The following is a 19,281-nucleotide window of genomic DNA, read 5'->3' as shown; positions in this document are numbered from 1 at the left end:
TGTCTATATTTCATGACTTTGTTATGCAGAAGGCACCTGGGTGTCCTTGTGCATGAATCACAAGAAGTTGGTTTTCAGAAACAATAGGTAATTAAGTAAGCTAACGGAATACTGATTTTCATTGCGAGAGAGATGGAATTTAAAAACAGGGAGGTTATGTTGCAACTGTGAGGCCATACCTGGAGTAATGTGTCCCATTTTGGTCTCCTTACTTAAGAAAGGATACACTGGCACTGAAGGAGGTGCAGAGGAGGTTCACTTGGTTGATTCCAGAATTGAGGGAGGTTGGCTTATGGGGAGAGATTGAGTAGATTGGAACTGTACTCATTAGAATTTAGAAGAGTGAGGGGCAATTGTTTAGCAAATATAAAACTATGTAGAGTATACATAAAATAGAAGCAGGGAGGTTGTTTCCACTGGCAGGTGAAACTAGAACTGGGGATATAGCCTCAAAAATAAAGAAGAACAGACTTAGGACTGAATTGAGGAACTTCTTCACTTAAAGGGTTGTGAATCTGTGGAATTCCCAGCCCCCTGAAACAATTGAAGTACCTCCTTGAATGTTTTTAAGACAAAGATAGATATATTTTTGAACAGTAAAGGAATTAAGGGGTATGATGAGTGGGCAGGTTAGTGGACCTGAGACCACAAGACGATCAGCCACGATCTTATAGAATGGCAGAGCAGATTCAGATGGCATTCTTCTGCTCCTATTTCTTAAGTAGGCATCTCTTATGTAAGCAGTACTTATACCAAAATGAGGGCATGTAAAGGCAATAAACTGCAGAGAATGCTGGAAATCTGAAACGAAACAGAAATCGTCGGGAATACTGAGCAGATTAAGCAGCATCCGTTGGAGAGAAGCAGAGTTAAAGTTCGAGGTCGATATCCTTCGATCAGTATCCATTAAAATACCTACCTACAAAGGTGAGTAATGGCGGCTGTATTTCCCAGACGTCTCCGAATCTGAGAAACCGCTCGATCCAACGCGGTCATTTCCCCATGAGCCCACACTGCGCATGTCCGTCAGGGCCAGCCGCTGGCGGCTCCTTTGTTCCGAGTTGGACTCGGCGGAAACGACAGAAGAAACAGCACACGGCGGCACGAGTGCAGAGGCGCTGCACCATCGCTTTAGTAGTGTCTCTACTCACTTTCGGGAGCCCTCGCCTGTTGTCCAGTGGGCCCAGCGGCTCTAGTTCTGAACTGCAGAGGTGCAAACAACACTCAACTGCACTCGTCGTTGTTCAGCTCCTGGGAGCTGCACTGCGCATGCTCCACTAACCATCGAGCCTCAAAGAGGCGGTGATTCGCTGCACATGCGTACTTCGCGATCAGCGTGTATTATCGCGCAATATTCTGTGTATATTGTTCCACCATTGATTGAGAGTGGCGGAAATAAAAAGTTCATTGGTCAATCAATATTAAAATATTTAAAATGTAATGGTAATCAAAAAAGTTATTGTCCATTCACTCAGTGATTGGTCTTACGAAAAATTACTATATAGGTTACATTAATAAGCATTGCATTTAGTTCGATTTTAACTTTTATTTCATGAATTTAGTTACGTTTTTTCTGCTTGTAGTACTAATCTCAGATTCACGGTCTCATTCATTTCCTTCCAGTATTTTTCTACTGGTAGTGCAATGTTGCCTTGTGGCGTTTAATAGCGTTAGGTAGTTATTACTATCTTTGGGATCCAACTGGAAAAGGTCAAGGTAGCAATATGTTGTTCATTCATCACAATGCATGAATGGCGGAGCTTGAAGCGGCCAGCCAGGCGAAACTTCGTGAATGTCGGCAAGGCAAAATATTTCTTTTTAAAGCAGCTCAATATTTGCTTCCTTCGCAAAAGCGTATAAAATGTGTCAGAATTTTTTTTCGATTATAAGTTTCAGAAAAGTCAGAGACAAATTTAAGCATTTAATTTCATTATTTCTGTGTTGCTGTTACAGCAGACAGGTATCACTTCTCACTGCATTTGTTTTGATATCTTCATATGCGTTCCCCCCACCCTCCACCACCCGCCTTGGACTTTAAAGGTAGAAATGTTGTTATGATTATCAATCTAATGAACACTGCCATTAATTCTCATTCATGAGCTATGAAATCTAGGGTGGAGCTTGAATCTGTGGACAAAGTCAAAATCACATGGTACTGGTTTATAGTGCAACAGGTTTATGTCAAACCGCTAGATAGCTAGTGAAGAAGGAGCAGGGCTCCAAATGTTTGTGGGTTCAAATAAGCCTGTTGGACTATAACCCAGTGTTGTGTGATTTTTGACGTTGTTCACCCCAGTCCAACACCAGTACCTCCTGAATCTGTGGAAAGCTTGTCGAGCAGAGTACTCTCATAAAACCATAGCTCCTCCTCTCCCTTATCTATCTCTGATGCTAAAGTGACTGATTTTTCTATTTCTTTCCATTTAGTATTTAAAGTAACACTACTTCTGTTAGGAGGCAGTTACATGAGGTATTAGCTGACTTCAGAGGTGAAAGATTCTCTGCTGCTGGTTGAAATAGCCTCATGACAGAACCTCTCATCATTTTTGTAACCTTAACCTATACCATAACTTGCCAAAAGTTTTGAATTCCTCCAAATCTGCCCCATTGTATAATCTTGATTTTTTTTCACTCTAAGATAAAGTGAGGACTGCAAATGCTGGAGATCAGAGCTGAAAAATGTGTTGCTGGAAAAGCGCAGCAGGTCAGGCAGCATCAAAGGAGCAGGAGAATCGACATTTCAGGTATAGGCCTGAAGAAGGGCTAATGCCCGAAACGTCGATTCTCCTGCTCCTTTGAGGCTGCCTGACCTGCTGCGCTTTTCCAGCAACACATTTTTCAGCTTTTTTTTCACTCTAACATTGGTTACTGTTTTTTCAGTTACTTCAGTCAAAAGATCTATTAACAAGTATTTCATTGCTTGTCCTGATTTTTTTTTGTTGGCTCCATGAAAATTATTAATTGATTAACATAGAACATAGAATATTACAGCGCAGTACAGGCCCTTCAGCCCTCGATGTTGCGCCGACCTGTCATACCAACCTGAAGCCCATCTAACCTACACTATTCCATGTACGTCCATATGCTTGTCCAATGACGACTTAAATGTACTTAAATTTGACGAATCTACTACCGTTGCAGGCAAAGCATTCCATACCCTTACTACTCTCTGAGTAAAGAAACTACCTCTGATATCTGTCCTATATCTATCACCCCTCAATTTAAAGCTATGCCCCCTCGTGCTCACCGTCACCATATTTGGAAAAAGGCTCTCCCTGTCCACCCTATCTAACCCTCTGATTATCTTATATGTCTCTATTAAGTCACCTCTCAAACTTCTTCTCTCTAACGAAAACAGCCTCAAGTCTCTCAGCGTTTCCTCGTAAGACCTTCCCTCCATACCAGGCAACATCCTAGTAAATCTCCTCTGCACCCTTTCCTAAGCTTCCACATCCTTCTTATTATGCGGTGACCAGAACTGTACACAATACTCCAAGTGCAGCCTCACCAGAGTTTTGTACAGCTGCAGCATGACCTCATGGTTCCGGAACTCAATCCCTCTATTAATAAAAGCTAAAACACTGTATACCTTCTTAACAACCCTGTCAGCCTGGGTGGCAACTTTCAAGGATCTGTGTACCTGGACACCGAAATCTCTTTGCTCATCTCCACTACCACGAATCTTACTATTAGCCCAGTACTTTGCATTCCGGTTACTCCGATCAAAGTGAATCACCTCACACTTGTCCGCATTAAACTCCATTTGCCACCTCTCAGTTCAGCTCTGCAGCTTGTCTATATCTCTCTGTAACCTACAACATCCTTCGTCACTATCCACAACTCCACCGACCTTAGTGTCATCTGCAAATTTACTAACCCACCCTTCTATGCCCTCATCCAGGTGGTTTATGAGGGGCATGAATACGATAAATAGACAAAGTCTTTTCCCCGGTTGAGGGAATCCAGAACTAGAGAGGTTAGGTTTAGGGTGAGAGGGAAAGATATAAAAGGGAACTACGGGGCAGCTTTTTCACACAGAGGGTGGTACGTGTATGGAATGAGCTGCCAGAGGAAGTGGTGGAGGCTGGTACAATTGCAACGTTTAAGAGGCATTTGGATGGGTATAGGTATAGGAAGGTTTTGGAGGGATATGGGTTGGGTGCTGGTAGGTAGGACTAGATTGAGTTGGGATGTTTGGTAGGCATGGACAGGTTGGACCGAAGGGTCTGTTTCCATGCTGTACATCTCTATGACTCAATCACTCTTATTAGAGAATGATTTGCGTGGACCTGATTCTGGCATTTTCAGCACAATGTAATTATATTTCTGCTTTAATAATCCAGAGGCTAACATAACAATCCAGTTATGTAAATTCAAATCCATGGCCACCAGTTAGGGGACTTGTTTTGCCCAAGCTAAAATACAAAAAGGGTGCAATTGCTTTACTCATCGTGGTCCATGGGCCAATAAAAGGTAGTTAAACATGTTTGTCAGTGAATTGCAGTGCACAAATAAAATAATCCATTGAATGGAGGACTCTAATTACTAAAAGTTGACCAAGTTAGTCGTGTGTAAAGAACAGACAACTAAGCATTTTTAGAATGTGTTCAGTAGAATTATCTGCAGCAGTACATTTCCAGTGAATTGAATAATGAGACACTGCCGGGCCTTGTTCGGGGGAATGAGTCAGCCTAAATGGATTGTGTGTGAATAATCATCAATAATCATTTCCTAATGTTTAGGTTGGCTATGGAAAACGGCAAAAATAATCGAGAGCAAGAGTATTTAAGTGGGGGAAAACCATAATTAATGGTTGAAGAACATATCTGGTCCAGATCAATTGTATTCAAAGACTGACAGGCAAAACTGTAGCTGAACAATAAGCTGCCCTTATAAAAAGAATTTTGATTTCAGGTACTGTCACATATATTTCACTGAAATGACAAAACAAGTCAAACGAATGGAGAGCTCCTTGATGATGAATGACATAGAGCTTGAGTTAAAAAAGGAAAAAAAAAGTTGATGGAAACTAACAATCAGGTCATGGAACTGAGAACCAAGCTGAATATAAAAGATTTAGAGAGGAACTAAAAAAGGTGTTTGAGTAAAAGAGAGAAACAGTATGAAAAGGAGTAGGCAGCTGACATATGTAAGCAATCTGAATCTTCAAACTATTTATAAAGAGTAAAAGGAAAAGTAAGAGGAGAAATGGGCCAAGGACAGAACAAAAAGCAGGTTTATGCATGGAAATGGCAAGACTGGCTGAAGCAATAAGAAATAATTTGTATCTATCCTGATGAAGGAAGAAGGGATAACACAGGTTACGATGAAAGAGGAGCAGTTTATACACTTGCAAGGGTTTTTTTGAAAAAAATTGATGAGGAAGAAGTCAGAGATAGATTACCTATAACTAAAGTGAAACAGATGAGATGCTTTCAAGGATATGGAGTAAAGTTAGTCAAAACTGTGGAGAGGCTGGCATAATTTTCAAATTACATTTGGATTCAGGACTAATGAAAGAGGACTGGAAATCTGCACATTTAACACACCTCCAAACAAGAGGGTGTGGCGATACTATAATCCAGTCAGTTTATTTTCAGAGATGGGGAAACTGTTAGGAACAAAAGTTGGGACATATTCAGTGGTTTTGCCATGCTAAATTGCCCATACGTTTCAGGGATATGCATTAAGTCAGGGGTAAATGGAAAGTAATGGGGAATGGATTTGGTGGGATACCCTTTGGAGGGTCAGTGTGGACTTGTTGGGCCGAAGGACCTGTTTCTGCACTGTAGATTCTATGAAATGGGGGATAATTAAGGAAAGTTATCACAGCTTTCTTAAGGGAAAATCATGTTCTTTCAGTTTTTGACATGAGTTAACAACGCAGTGATTGAGATAAAGCTATTGGTGTGGTTTACGTGCACTTCCATAAAATATTTTATAAAGTGTAGCACCGTAGATTTTAGAGGGACAGCTCAGACACAACTGGAAAAAATACACTCTTTTGTTCTGTGCTCTACTAGTGATTGTCATAAAATGATGGGTTGGTTGCTCTTCGGAGGGTCGGTGTTGACTTGGTGGGCGGAAGGGCTTGTTTCCACACTGTAGGGAATCTAATCTAATCTACAGGGGCGATACAGTGGCTCAGTGGTTAGCATCAGAAACCCAGGTTCAGTTCCAGCCACGGGCAACTGTCTGTGTGGAGTTTGCACATTGTCCCCCTGTCTGCACGGGTTTCCTCCAGGTGCTCCAGTTTCCTCCCCCAATCACAAAGATGTGCATGTTAGGTGAATTGGTATTAGGTGCGTCGTTCAGGGGAAATGTAGAGAAATAAGGGCATGGGACTGGGTGGGTTACTCCTCGGAGGGTCGGTGGAGGGTTGCTGGGCTGAAGGGCCTGTTCCCACACTGTAGGCATTCTAAATTCCAGGCCAGCCTTGCTCACAATTGAGCATTACAGCTAATCTCGGCGAATGTGAGACTGCAGTTGCTGGAGATTAGAGTCTAGAGTGTGGTGCTGGAAAAGCGCAGCAGGTGAGGCTTTTTTTTAAACAAGGTGAAACACTTGTTCCTCCCCGCTCCAGGCCTTGAGCGTCTCTCCTTCTGTCACCAACCAGGAAAAACATTCATGGAAACACCATCTGACCCGCAAAGTCTCGACTAACAGTGTAATGAAATTAGTTGGTGCCTCCTTAAAACCGCTGAGCCCAACCCTGAGAACCACTGACCGATTCATCTCAAACACCATCGTGTAGCGCCACCGTCTGGAACAATATTACACGCAGGAAGGTCCCCGGAGCTCACAGTGACTTCTGACTCCTAATTCTCTCTGTACGACTGATCTTCTATCTGTTTCTTCTCTCTCCCTCCTTCTTTCCCCGACCCTACAGAGCTTTTTGCTGATCTTTCGGTTCCCAGTTTTGATGCAGGGTTTCTTCCCAAAATGTTGACCTGGTTTCTCTCTCTCCACCAGAGACCGACCCCCATCAGTTTACAGCTGGCAGGAGGCAGGGGGATGGGATGGATCTGTCAATGCCCTTTAATCCCGGAGATTGTCAGCGGGGCGGAGTTTTCCCCATCGTCATTCCCTCCTGGGTGGAAGAAGGGAAAGAGCCTCTCAGTGAAAGTGTGAGTGAAAGTGTAGAGGTGGGACATGGTGTCCGCATTGTAAAATGATACCTGTCCATCCTCATAGTCCAGGAAAACCCCGATCTTCCGGGGATTCTCATTTAGGGAGACGGGGGTCCGTGAAGGAGATGTGGCTGCAAAATAAACACTTCCAGCAACCAGCCTCAAAATCCAGTATCCGGTGTCAGGTTTTGGGTCTATGTCCCCTTTCCTGTCCACAGACTCTCGGGCGACTCCCACTCTCCACTCGGTCTTGTTCGCGACCTCCACCTCCCAGTAATGTCTCCCTGATTTGAATCCCTCTGATCCCAGTACAAAGGGGCAAGGATCAAATCTCTCCGAGGAGTCAGGCAGCAGCTGCCATTTGTCTCCATGTTTCACACTGGTCCGGTCCTCAGACAGGATGAGCTGGGGATGCGCTGTGTTCGGATCCAGAGTCAGAGAGGCTGGAGCTGGGGGAAGTTGAAACAATGCAGTTAGTGAGGGAGAGGCACTGCATGGTTGAGACTGCATGGGGAGAGGGAATAAAGTATACAGAAGCACAGAATATGGAGGTACGATCGCTGGGAAAGGGGAGACTGGAGAATAAGTGGAGGAAGGCAACACGGTTGCCAAAAGGAGACATCACCTGATGAAGGAGCGTTGCTCCGAAAGCTAGTGTGTTTCCAATTAAACCTGTTGGACTATAATCTGGTGTTGTGTGATTTTTAATTTTGTACACCCCAGCCCAACACCGGCATCTCCAAATCATGGCCAAAAGGAGAGGAAGTGCTGAAGAACGGAGGGAGGAATAGGGTGAGGAGAAAGAGAGAGAGAAAGAAACAGTGAGAAATGGAAGAGTGAGGGGAGCGGTAAGTGATGAAAAGGGCATGGAGGAAGAGGGCTGGTGAGAGACAGGTAAATAGAGAGGGAGGTGACAAGTGCTGGTACAATATTGGTGATTGAGTGAAGACTGACCGTTGGAAAGGGGAGAGAAATTTGTTTGTGGGGGCAAGAATTTGAGAGCATGGTGTGGAGAGAATGGGGGAGGAGGGAGAGGTGAGCTTGTGCAGACAAGGAGCGAGAAGACGTGAAAGACCGAATGAAGGAACAGTAATGGGGACTATAGCGCGGGAAGGGAAGAGGAGAGGGAGTCCAGAAATTGAGGTGTGAGTAGGAAAGCAAATATGGATAAAAATGGAAATGTGGGTATTGGAAATCTGAAACAAAAACAGAAATTGCTGTAAAACACAGCAGAAGTGACAGCATTTGTGGAGAGAAATCAGAGTTAACGTTTCAGGTCCAATGACCCTCCTCAGAATGGATGGTAGCTCAGATAAAGGTGGTTTATATGCTGAAGACAGGGTGGGAAAGAGGGTAAGGAGTAAACAACAGGTGGACATAGAGCCCAAGGAAAAAGAAGGACAGTTGGACAGACAAAGGAGTGGATAACAATTAACCTAGGAGAATGAATAACTACTAATGAGGACTGTTAATGTTTAACCATGAGTTATGGTCTCTTCAACATAGGGAAACAAAGTATAGACTGGGTGAACTCTTTGGAGAACATCTACGTTCTATCTGCAAAGAAGACTCTCAGCTTCCAGTTTCCTGCTACTTCAACATATTACTTTGCTCCCTGGCCAACATGTCTGCCTGAGCCTTGCTGCAATGCTCCAGTGAAGGTCAGCGCAAGCTGGAAGAGCAGCACCTCATTTTCTGTTTGGGAACTCTACAGCCTTCTGGAAACATTCTCCAAGGTAATTGTCATCCACTCCCTTAGGTGAAAACAATGACTGCAGATGCTGGAAAGTTTTACCTGCACATCCACTAATATCACTTATTGTATCCGTTGCTCCCGATGTGGTCTCCTTTACATTGGGAAGACTGGACGCCTTCTACTTTAGGGAACATCTCCTGGACACCCGCACCAATCAACCACACTGCCCTGTGGCCCAACTCGCCCTCCCACTCTGCCAAGGACATGGAGGTCCTGGGCCTCCTTCACCACCGCTCCCTCACCACCAGATGCCTAGAGGAAAAACGCCTCATCTTCCGCCTCGGAACACTTCAACCCCAGGGCATCAATGTGGACTTCAACAGTTTCCTCATTTCCCCTTCCCCCACCTCACCCCAGTTCCAAACTTGCAGCTCAGCACTGTCCCCATGACTTGTCCTCCCTGCCTATCTTCTTTTCCACCTATCCACTCCATCCTCCCCCCGCCCCCGACCTATCACCTTCATCCCCTACCCCACTCACCTATTGTACTCTATGCTACTTTCTCCCCACCCTCCTTTAGCTTATCTCTCCACGCTTCAGGCTCTCTGTTTTTATTCCTGATGAAATGTCGATTTTACTGCTCCTCGGATGCTGCCTGAACTGCTGTGCACTTCCAGCACCACTAATCCATCATCCACTCCGTTGTCTGTCCAACTGTTATTCCTTCCCCTTGGGATTTATCTGATTCTCCCATTTACTCCTTACTCCCTCACTTTACCCTATCTGCTGCAGAAAGACAGTCTTTTTCTTAGCTGCCATCAGTTCTGAGGAAGCTCAGTGGACCCGAAACATTTACTCGTTTTTTTCCTCCACGGGTGCTGCCAGACCTGCTGAGCTTTTCCAGCAATTTCTGTTTTTGGAACAAATATAGGTGTCTTTGAACTGGTGAGAAACGTGAACTTCATATTTCATTGGCAATGGAAGCTGGATATGGTTTAAATTTCCTGAAGCACTTACCTGGCAATGTCAGGTGCCCCATGAAATCAACAGCAGAGAACAAACCACCCCTATCCCCGCAAAGTGCTGAGCAAGTACTTCTTATCCTCCTTCTCTCTTTCCATAACCTGTCTCCCTCCAGTTCTTTCCCCACATGCTCTTCTTTAATAAATTGAACTTATATCATTTGGGAAATCTGCAGCTGTACTCCTTTCATTGCAATCTGCATGTCTAGATTGTTAATCCAGTGACATTACCATTACACTGTACTGCACTGTTGCCCTTTGCTGGAGTGCTGCTGAGAGCACCACCGAGAGTAGTAGCCACTGCTGGTAATCCAGGCACAGGAAATGTATAAATGGGACACCATTGGGTGTCTGGGAAAGTGGGGTATTTGGAGAGGGAAAGACAAGGATAGGTGGTTCAGAAGATAGGCTTTTAATGGCTTTTCCTGCTATCCTTTTCCTGGGTCCTTGATTGTAATCCCACTGCCCCACTGTGTCCCATTTCATTCAGTAGAAATTAAATATCTAACTGAGTGCTGTTCAATTCCCGATCTATCATTGGGTTGTAGGAGAGAAGGGCTGAGTGCACGTATGTGATGGGACAAACAGAGAATACTGCATTTAATTCTACCTGGCTTCAATGACTAGTTAATCCAAGGGCATGGAACCTGAATATCCTTCTCTCAGATAGCTTATTAACTCAGGTAATTTAAAATGAATTTTACCTGGATTGATGACGTTTATCATTTCTCTCCACGCTATGTACTGCACAGGCCCTTTGAACTGTCCTGTCAACAATATGCCATCCTCTATTTTCATTATTCGTTGTTCTTCATCAAGCCTGCAAATAGTAAAATGGTAACATTGTAAATTGTCCATAAGTACTTACATTACTTATATTTTGCATGACTTGAAGGATACAATAAAATAAAAGTCACGAATAGTCTTAGCATTATAAGGGCTAACAAGGACATAAGGACTTCAAATAGATTTTTTGAAAATCACTGAAAGGGACAGCATGCAAACACAATCACAGTGGACAAAGAGCCACCATTTCCTCCTCTCCCAGGTGAGAAAGTGTTGAGGAGAGTTTTCCTCAGATAATGTGTTTACTACTTATGCGGAGAGCAGGAGCAGAGTCTGCATGCCTGTATGCTTTCAGCACTCAACGGTAACATGAGCCTTGCACATAATTTCACGATGACCTTGAAAACCGGTTGGTACAGTTAACATACCTTCAATGGTGATCCAGCATACATAACTAGGATAAATCTCAGTCAAACATCCTGAAGTCAGTGGTTGGGTTAGCACCTTCTGATCAGTGAGGACATTACATGCCATTTAGATCTAGCTAATTAGACTTGATGAGGAGGTGCCGGTGTTGGACTGGAGTGGTCAAAGTTAAAAATCAAACAACACCAGGTTATAGCCCAACAGGGTTATTTTGAAGTACCCAAAGGCATGTAGGCCTGGTGGATTACCCCTAGGAAGCATAAGAGTCAGGGATGAGATGCCCCTCGGAGGGGCGAATGATTTGCTCCTATGCTGTAGAGAGACTATAAACCTGCAGGCAGTTAGTTGCTATAACCTTGCCTATGTCATTTGAGTTGTTCCACATTCCTCAAACTTAATTTTCTCCACAAACCTCCATTGTGCTCTAATTACAATCTGACGTTTTGTGATTGTGCGGGTGTGTCTGGTACTGTGTGTGTTGGGGAGCGAGTCATTGTGGAAAAAGTGAGGACTACAGATGCTGGAGATCAGAGCTGAAAATGTGTTGCTGGAAAAGCGCAGCAGGCAGCATCCAAGGAGCAGGAGAATCGACGTTTCCGCTCATGCCTTAAGCGTTGATTCTTCTGCTCCTTGGATGCTGCCTGACCTGCTGCGCTTTTCCAGCAACACATTTTCAGAGCCAGTCATTGTGCCTGGAAGGGAAATTGTGATTCCAGTTTGTTTTGCTCCTTCACAATCTTCCATGCAAAGTGCAAAACTTCCCACAGCCTGTTCAATCATTAACAGAGCACTCCGACCCCTGTGTTTTCATATTTCATTAGTCAATGATCCCTGAATTATGTTACTTTATTGAGCAAATTAATGGTTATGAAAGAGTAAATGTTCAAACTACAGTGCGCTCTGCCGAGTCACAGAGCCTCAAGTAGAGAACCAGGGACCCTGCTTAGGAATTAAAATAACTTTTATATAGTTATTGAGATTCAATTAAAAAAAACACATTATTGACTAAGAGAAGAGCTTCTCTTGCTGTGAATTATTTATTGACCTGTGAATTATTGTTCGTACAATTACAACATTTAGAAGTCATCTGGATGGCTATATGAGTAAGCAGGGTTGAGAGGGATATGGGCCAAGTGCTGGCAAATTGGGCTAGATGAGGTTAGGATATCTAGTCAGCATGGAGGAGTTGGACAAAAGAGTCTGTTTCTGTGTTCTCAATAACTCTACTAGCTTTCAGGGCGCTGTTCCTTCATCAGGTAGCTAGTCTGTTAAGCATATAGATTACAATAGAATGCAATGGGAAAATAGTTAACCTTTTATGACATCCAGTGAACGTATAGCTAGCTTTGTATAAGTTTATTTTGTTTACTGTAGTAAGGCTGTAGTTTTTTTTAAGACTATTCAGAGGCTGGACAACTAGGTTTAAACATAGAATTAACAGTTAGAATATATGACATTTACAAAGGCAAGGGAGAGGTGAGCTGGGTGACAAATAGTGGCCTTTCCAGTGATGCCAACATCCAGTCAAATATAAGTGAGAAAATGATAGGCATTTGGGTTTTCAAAGTTGTGAAACTCAAGTTTCACTCCATCTTCTCTGAATATATTTATAGGATTTTAGTATTTCTCAGTGTAAATGTTCCTTATGTAGTCCTTTCTGCCTCAGTACTATTCAATTTGCAGCATTCATTTGCAATGGAGGTGAGCTGTCCATTCAAAATAGGGTATGTAATTGTATTTTAAGTGTAAAAGTCCTGACTATTTGTAATTGGGAGAGCCTTTGAGTACTTGTAGTAGTTGAGTCACTTATTCTTTGTACTCAAATTGCTAAGTGTCCACTCTGTTATTTAACACTTTCCATTTGACTCTTCAAAAATGTTCAGAGTTTCAGGGAGAGAAAAGCATGTCCTACCTTATCTTCTGGTTAGCTTCCTCCTGAAAAAAATAAATCACCAACAGTGAGGAAGATAGTAACAGACTCATGAAAGACATTGGCTGGTGAAATGAGCTGACAAGGATCAGTTTTTTTTTTAATATTGAAAAGGTGAGCTGAAAGTGATTGCACTTCACATCAAGGCAGCATTTGTCTGTGTATATCTTCAAGAATGCCTAGAAATGCTAGTCAGTGGGAAGCAAAGAACATTTTGGAGTCACATCTAGGACAAAGGAACTACATTGTGGTTGTGGATTTAATCATCTGGGCCCAGGACACCAGAAGTTCTTCAGGGTAGATATTTTCTGAATCAACTTGTTTAGAGTTGTTATTACACACCTCTGAGGCATGTGGGTCTTGAACACTGGCCTCCTGGCATTCCTGATGAAGGGCTTATACACTCTGGGTCAGAGGCAGTGTCTCTATCACTGTGGCACAAGAGCCCTGAATTTCTTAAAGTAGTGTCCTAGACTCAACCATCTTTAACTGTTTTGTCAATGATCTGCCCTCCATCCTAAGGTCAGGAGTGCAGTCGTTCACAATGTTCTGCACCATTCATCACTGCTCAGATTCCAAAAGCAGTCTATATCCATAAGCAGCAAGACCTGGTGCTTAGGAGGTTCAAGCTTAGGCTAAAAAGTGGCAAGTAACATTTGAGACATACAAATGCCGGACAATGATCATCTTTAACAAGAGAGATTCTAACCATTGCCCTTGACATTGTATGGCATTACAATCATCGCTTAATACCCCACTTTCTACATCCTGTGTGTTACCATTGACTAGAAACTGAACTGGATCAGACATAAACAATAATGCTTTAAAACAGTTCAGAGGCTAAAACTTGACTGGTGAATAACTTGTCTCCTTTCTCCCCACCATCTATGCAAGGCACAGGTCCGAGATGTGATGAATGAGAGCAGCTCCGAAAACATTCAACAAGCTTGACATTATCCAGAACAAATCAGCTCTCTTCCTCCCTCTACAAGGATTTCAGTGAGTCTCTCTCTCATTGCACCCCCCAGGTCATCTCCTCTGCACAGACTCTTCCTGACCTCTCCGCCCCCACCCCACTCCGGCCTATCACCCTCACCTTGACCTCCTTCCACCTATCCCACCTCCATCGCCCCTCCCCCTAGTCCCTCCTCCCTACCTTTTATCTTAGCCTGCTTGGCTCTCTCTCTTATTCCTGATGAAGGGCTTATGCTCGAAACGTCGAATTCTCTATTCCTGAGATGCTGCCTGGCCTGCTGTGCTTTGACCAGCAACACATGTGCAACTTAATTGACAACCCAGCTCCAACAGTCATTTCTTCCCAAGGCAACAGTGTGCACCATCGACAAGATACACTGAAACAACTCACCAAGCTTCCTCCAGTACCACCTTCCAAATCCACGATATCTGCCACGTAAAAGGAGAATGACAGGAGATGCGTAGAAACAACACCATCGGTGAATTCCCCTCTAAGCCACACATCACCCTGGCTTCAAAATATATTGCCGTTGCTTTTTGTGTCACTGGGTCTTGTCCTGGAATTTCCTTCCTAAGAATAATATAGGTGGCCCTTCACTCCAATAACGGCAATGGCTCAACAAGGCAGCTCTCATCAGCTTCTCCGGAGCACTTAGGGATCAGAAATTAATGCTGGCAAAAGCATCCACATCCCATGACCAAATAAGGAAATGTGTGTTTTAAATAGGAACATGGGGAACTGCGGGAACTTGGCAAAATCGGACTGTTAAGATTCGTTTTTTAACAATAACAATGAATCAAAACAGATAATACTGTAATTACTCAGCAGGACTGGCAACAAGTGTGCAAAGTTTAACCAAATGAATGTTTCAGGTCATGGGCCTATTCTTTAGAGCTGGTAATCGGAATGTACTGCCTGACACGAGGGGAGAAACATGCCCACAGCACTTTCCAAAGTAGAATTGGGTGTAGACTTAAAAAGGAAAAAGATATAAAATTATTGTGAACTCCTAAACAATATTAAACTTGTGCAACACTAAAGTTAAGGGTTAAGATCACCACAATGCAATCCTGAGGTGTTGCAGGTAGACAGTGTGAGAATCAATTAAATCAACAGCAGAACCACTCCGGAAATGATAAGTCAATGGGTTAAAACCTGCTTTTCTTTGTTTAATTAAGTGCTGCATTTATTTCAATGTTACAAGTCAGTTGTTTTGTAACTGTCTGATGTTTCAGTGAGCAAACACATTGGACTGCAAACGCTAACACCGTTTTCTTTTCACAGATGCTGCCAGACCTGCTGAGTTTCTCCAGCACTTTCTCAAGCACCTCACCATCAGAAATGCCACCTCGTCTTTTTGCCTTATTTCTTTCTGCAGTTTTGAAATGTCCTTCTCAATAGAACTTAAATGGTCCTGAATCTCTTGACGGTTTCTCTCCATTGGTTCCAGAATCCTGTCCACTTCTTCCCTGAGATCTCTGAGTAAACGCTGCTCTTTCTCAGTGAGAATCTGGTGCATTTTCGTGAACTCGGATGTGATGTGGGTCTGCAGTCTGCTCGCCTGTTCCTACCAAATGAAATGTGAAACCTCATTAATGTCCCGCGGTAAAGTGAACAAAACTAACCGAGATCCCAGAAAATCAGCACAGGGAGAGCTCACCCTCACTTCGGAAATCTTCCGTTTCTGGGTCAGTTCCTTTTCTCGAACTGCCGATTTCTTCTCTGTGAGAGAACTTAGGGAAGATTTCAACTGATCCTGGGGTTGGGACAGTAAAACGACAGAAATGAAATTTTAAACCATGAAAAATGTAATTGAGGAAAATCAGATGTCAAGTCATTCCCATTACCTGGTAGATTTCAACAGCTTCATTGACCGGCATGAAGTTGTGAGATTTGTGTTCCCGCGAATCCCGACAAATCAGACAGATCAATTTCTTGTCAGTTTCACAAAACAGTTTCAGCTCTTCCTGATGTTCCTCACAGTGAAGTCTATTTGCCCTCTTTTTCGGATCCAGCTTTAACTTTCGACCGTCCCGGGCCGGATTCGTCAAGGTGCGGTTTACCCCGAGGTTTCCTACCTCTCGACATTCCGGGCAGGAGTTTTCCCAACTCTGGGTGATACAGGTGCGGCAGGAGTAGTGTCCACACTCCAGTGGAACGAGATTGGGAAAGAAATCCAGACAAATGGGACAAATGTGTTTTTCAGTCCTACTCTCGGCCTGCTGTCTGGAAGCCATGTTTACACACTCGACACTTCTGTTTGAAACCGTTTATCTGTTTCAATGTTGCTGGTGCTGTGCTGCCGGGAACATCCAGTTTTGTGACTTCCTGCTGAAGGTCACGGAATTGTTACAGTGCGGAATGAGACCGTCCGGCCCTTTGGTACTGCACTGGCTCTTCCAATGACCGCCACATCTCCAGAGCCGTTCCCCTGCTTTCTCTCCTTCATTCTGCGCATCGTTAGTTTTCAAATAAAAGTCAAAATCAACCTTGAAGGATTCGATTGAACCGACCCGCACCACATCCTCGGGATAGGGATGTCAGATATTCGCCACCCGCTGGCTGAAAACCAATCCTTTCACGAGTAGCATTCCTGTCTTGTTCTAAAATCCTTCAATCGCTTCCCCGCTCAGCCTTGGCTTCTCTAAAGAAAGCATGGTGGAGGTGTCGGGGGTTTGACTGCGGTGGACAAAGTCAGACGTTAGGAGAAAGTGAGGACTGCAGATGCTGGAGATCAGAGTTGATCAGTGCGGGTCAGGCAGCATCCGAGGAGCCGGAGGATCGACGTTTCGGGGAAAGGTCGCTGAGACTGCAATGGGAAGGTGAAGGTGGAGGTGGAAGTGTTAGGTCGGAGCGGATGGGTAGGATGGAAGATGGATAGATAGGGCAGGTCAAGAAGACGTTGCCCAGTTGGAAGGTTGGATCGGAGATAAGGTGGGGGGAGGGGAAATGAGGAAACTGGTGAATTCCACTTTGATTCCGTGTGGTTGGAGGGTCCCAAGGCGGAAGATGAGGCGTTCTTCCTCCAGACGTCGGGTGGTAAGGGTTTGGCGACGGAGGAGGCCCAGGACCTGCATGTCACAAGTTACAGGTTTACTTGTAATCGCAAGCTTTCAAAGCGCTGCTCATTCCTCAGGTGAAGTCCAAGTAAACAGTTCTAGCTTTTCTAATATATCTTCATGACCAAACTTCCTCACCCCCGGAACCATTCCCATGAATCTATTGTTTTCCAATAATTCCTGAAGCGCAGTGCCTAGACTCGGATGCAATATTGCAGCTGGATCATAGATTTCTATAACACAGAAAAGGCCCTTCGGCTCATCCAGTCTGTGCTGGTCAAAGACGTCCACCTAACTAAACCCAATTCCATTTTCCAGCGCTTGGGCCTAGCCTGTGTGCTTTGGCCCATTTAATTTCTAACTTCCTAATTGTTCGGACTGTTTCTGTCTCTACCACCCTCACATATTCAGATTTCTACTCCCCTCTGGATGAAAAGGTTCTTCCTCGCATCTTCTCTAAACCATTACTTGAAGACAGCTAACAATCCGCATCCATGAACATCAGCTAGCCACAAAACGACACGACCAGCTATCCCTAGTAGCCATACACTCAGACAACCAGCAACATGAATTTGACTGGGAAAACACCACTATCATAGGACAAGCCAGACAGAGAACAGCCAGAGAATTCCTAGAAGCATGGTATTCATCCCCAAACTCCATCAACAGACACATTGACCTGGACACCATATACAAACCACTACAGCTGAAACTGACACCCGGAAACGGCAAGAACATCCATCAACAGACACATCGACCTGGACCCCACATACAAATCACTGCAGCTGAAACTGACACCCGGAAGCGGCAAGAACAAACCAATATAAATACCGGAAGAAACATCAAAGCAGCGCTTCACAGGAGGCTCCAACAGCACTGATGATGTTCCCTAGCCAGGGAACGAAACGTTTGCAGCAAAAAACTTCCAGCTCGGCGAGCAGAACCACAACAACGGATACCCGAGCTACAAATCTTCAATCAGATTTTAAACCATTACTTTAAATTTATGCTCACTGGTTATTGATCCCTCCATCAAGGGGAGAAGTTTCTTCCTGGTTATCCCTATGGAAGGACGTTGTGAAACTTGAACTGGTTCAGAAAAAATTTACAAGCATGTTGCCAGGTTTGGAGAGTTTGAGCTATAGGAAGAGGCTGAATAGACTGGACATGTTTTACCTGGAGCGTCGGAGGCTGAGGGGTGACTTTATAGAGGTTTATAAAATCACGAGGCACATAGAAAGGGTAAATAGACAAGGTCTTTTCCCTGGGGTGGGAGACTCCAGAAGTAGAGGACAAAGGTTCAGGGTGAGCGGGGAAAATTTAAAAGGGACATAAGGGGCAACTTTTTCACGCAGAGAGTTGTGCGTGTATGGAATGGACTGCCAGAGGAAGTGGTGGAGGCTAGTACAATTGCAACATTTAAAAAGCATCTGGATGGGTACATGAATAGGAAGGGTTTAGAGGGATATGGGCCAAATGCTGGCAAATGGGATGTGATTAATTTAGTACTTCAGGTCGGCATGGACGAGTTGGACCGAAGAGTCCGTTTCCGTGTTGTACATCTCTATGATTCTATCTCGATTATGTTCTGTGCTTTAAGGAAAATAAACCCAGTCAGCCCATTCTCTCTTATTATTAAAACTCGCTAGCCCAGGCAACTTCAAGGTAAATCTCCTCTGCACCCTCCGCAATGCTACCACATCACTTCCGAATAAACACAGAAACCAGTCACAGCATTCATCACGGAATTATTACACACTCACATGAATCCCATCCAGTTATGCACGCGGAGAGAAAACCGAGTTCAAGGGCAAACAGCGTTTCAGCGTGGCAGGGCTCCCATGTGGAACTGGACCTTGGACGCCAAGTGGCTGGACTTGCTGTCAATGATCCGTTTTATTGAGTGTGACATCAAGGAGTCGTCGTCATAGACTCACAGCGATGTACAACAAGGGATCAGACCTTTCGGTCCAACTTGTCTCTGCCGACCAGATATCCTCAATTAGTCTAGTCCCATTTGCCCAAATCCATCTAAACCATTCCTATTTATATACCCATCCAGATGCCCTTTTAGTTGCAACTGTACCTGGTTCCACCACTTCCTGTGGCAGTTCATACCGGACACGCACCATCCAGAGAGTGCACATTTAGGGAACACATGCATTTAATGTTTTTGTAGTTGTGAATGGCACATAAGTGCAGGAGTTTCCAGAAAATTAAACCGAGCCTCACGGGTCTAATCCCGGGGAAAATATG

General features: G+C 44.1%; 1 protein-coding gene across 6 annotated transcripts in view; it reads right to left on the bottom strand.

The window, feature by feature from the left end:
* The window catches only part of LOC132832831 (zinc finger protein 229-like), a 28,975-nt gene extending 12,331 nt beyond the window's left edge, over window positions 1–16,644 (bottom strand). For 2 of the 6 annotated variants that reach the window (XM_060851003.1, XM_060851004.1), the window contains exon 1: window positions 920–1,285. Coding sequence is in view for 1 of the 6 variants with exons in the window: in XM_060851002.1 (XP_060706985.1) it covers window positions 7,029–7,579; window positions 10,553–10,668; window positions 12,973–12,995; window positions 15,300–15,533; window positions 15,627–15,722; window positions 15,814–16,203 (1,410 nt within the window). In the remaining 5 variants the exon portion in view is untranslated. Of the gene's footprint in view, window positions 1–919; window positions 1,286–5,090; window positions 7,580–10,552; window positions 10,669–12,972; window positions 12,996–15,299; window positions 15,534–15,626; window positions 15,723–15,813 lie in introns of those variants that run through there. The other 4 variants (XM_060851005.1, XM_060851006.1, XR_009646992.1 and 1 more) reach the window with 3 other exon arrangements.
* Window positions 16,645–19,281: the final 2,637 nt, after the last annotated feature.

This window comes from Hemiscyllium ocellatum, chromosome 35 (genome assembly GCF_020745735.1).
Source record: "Hemiscyllium ocellatum isolate sHemOce1 chromosome 35, sHemOce1.pat.X.cur, whole genome shotgun sequence".
NCBI classification, from domain to species: domain Eukaryota; kingdom Metazoa; phylum Chordata; class Chondrichthyes; order Orectolobiformes; family Hemiscylliidae; genus Hemiscyllium; species Hemiscyllium ocellatum.
The sequence above is the reverse complement of the archived record's forward strand: the minus strand, read 5'-3'. Positions and strand labels throughout refer to the sequence as shown.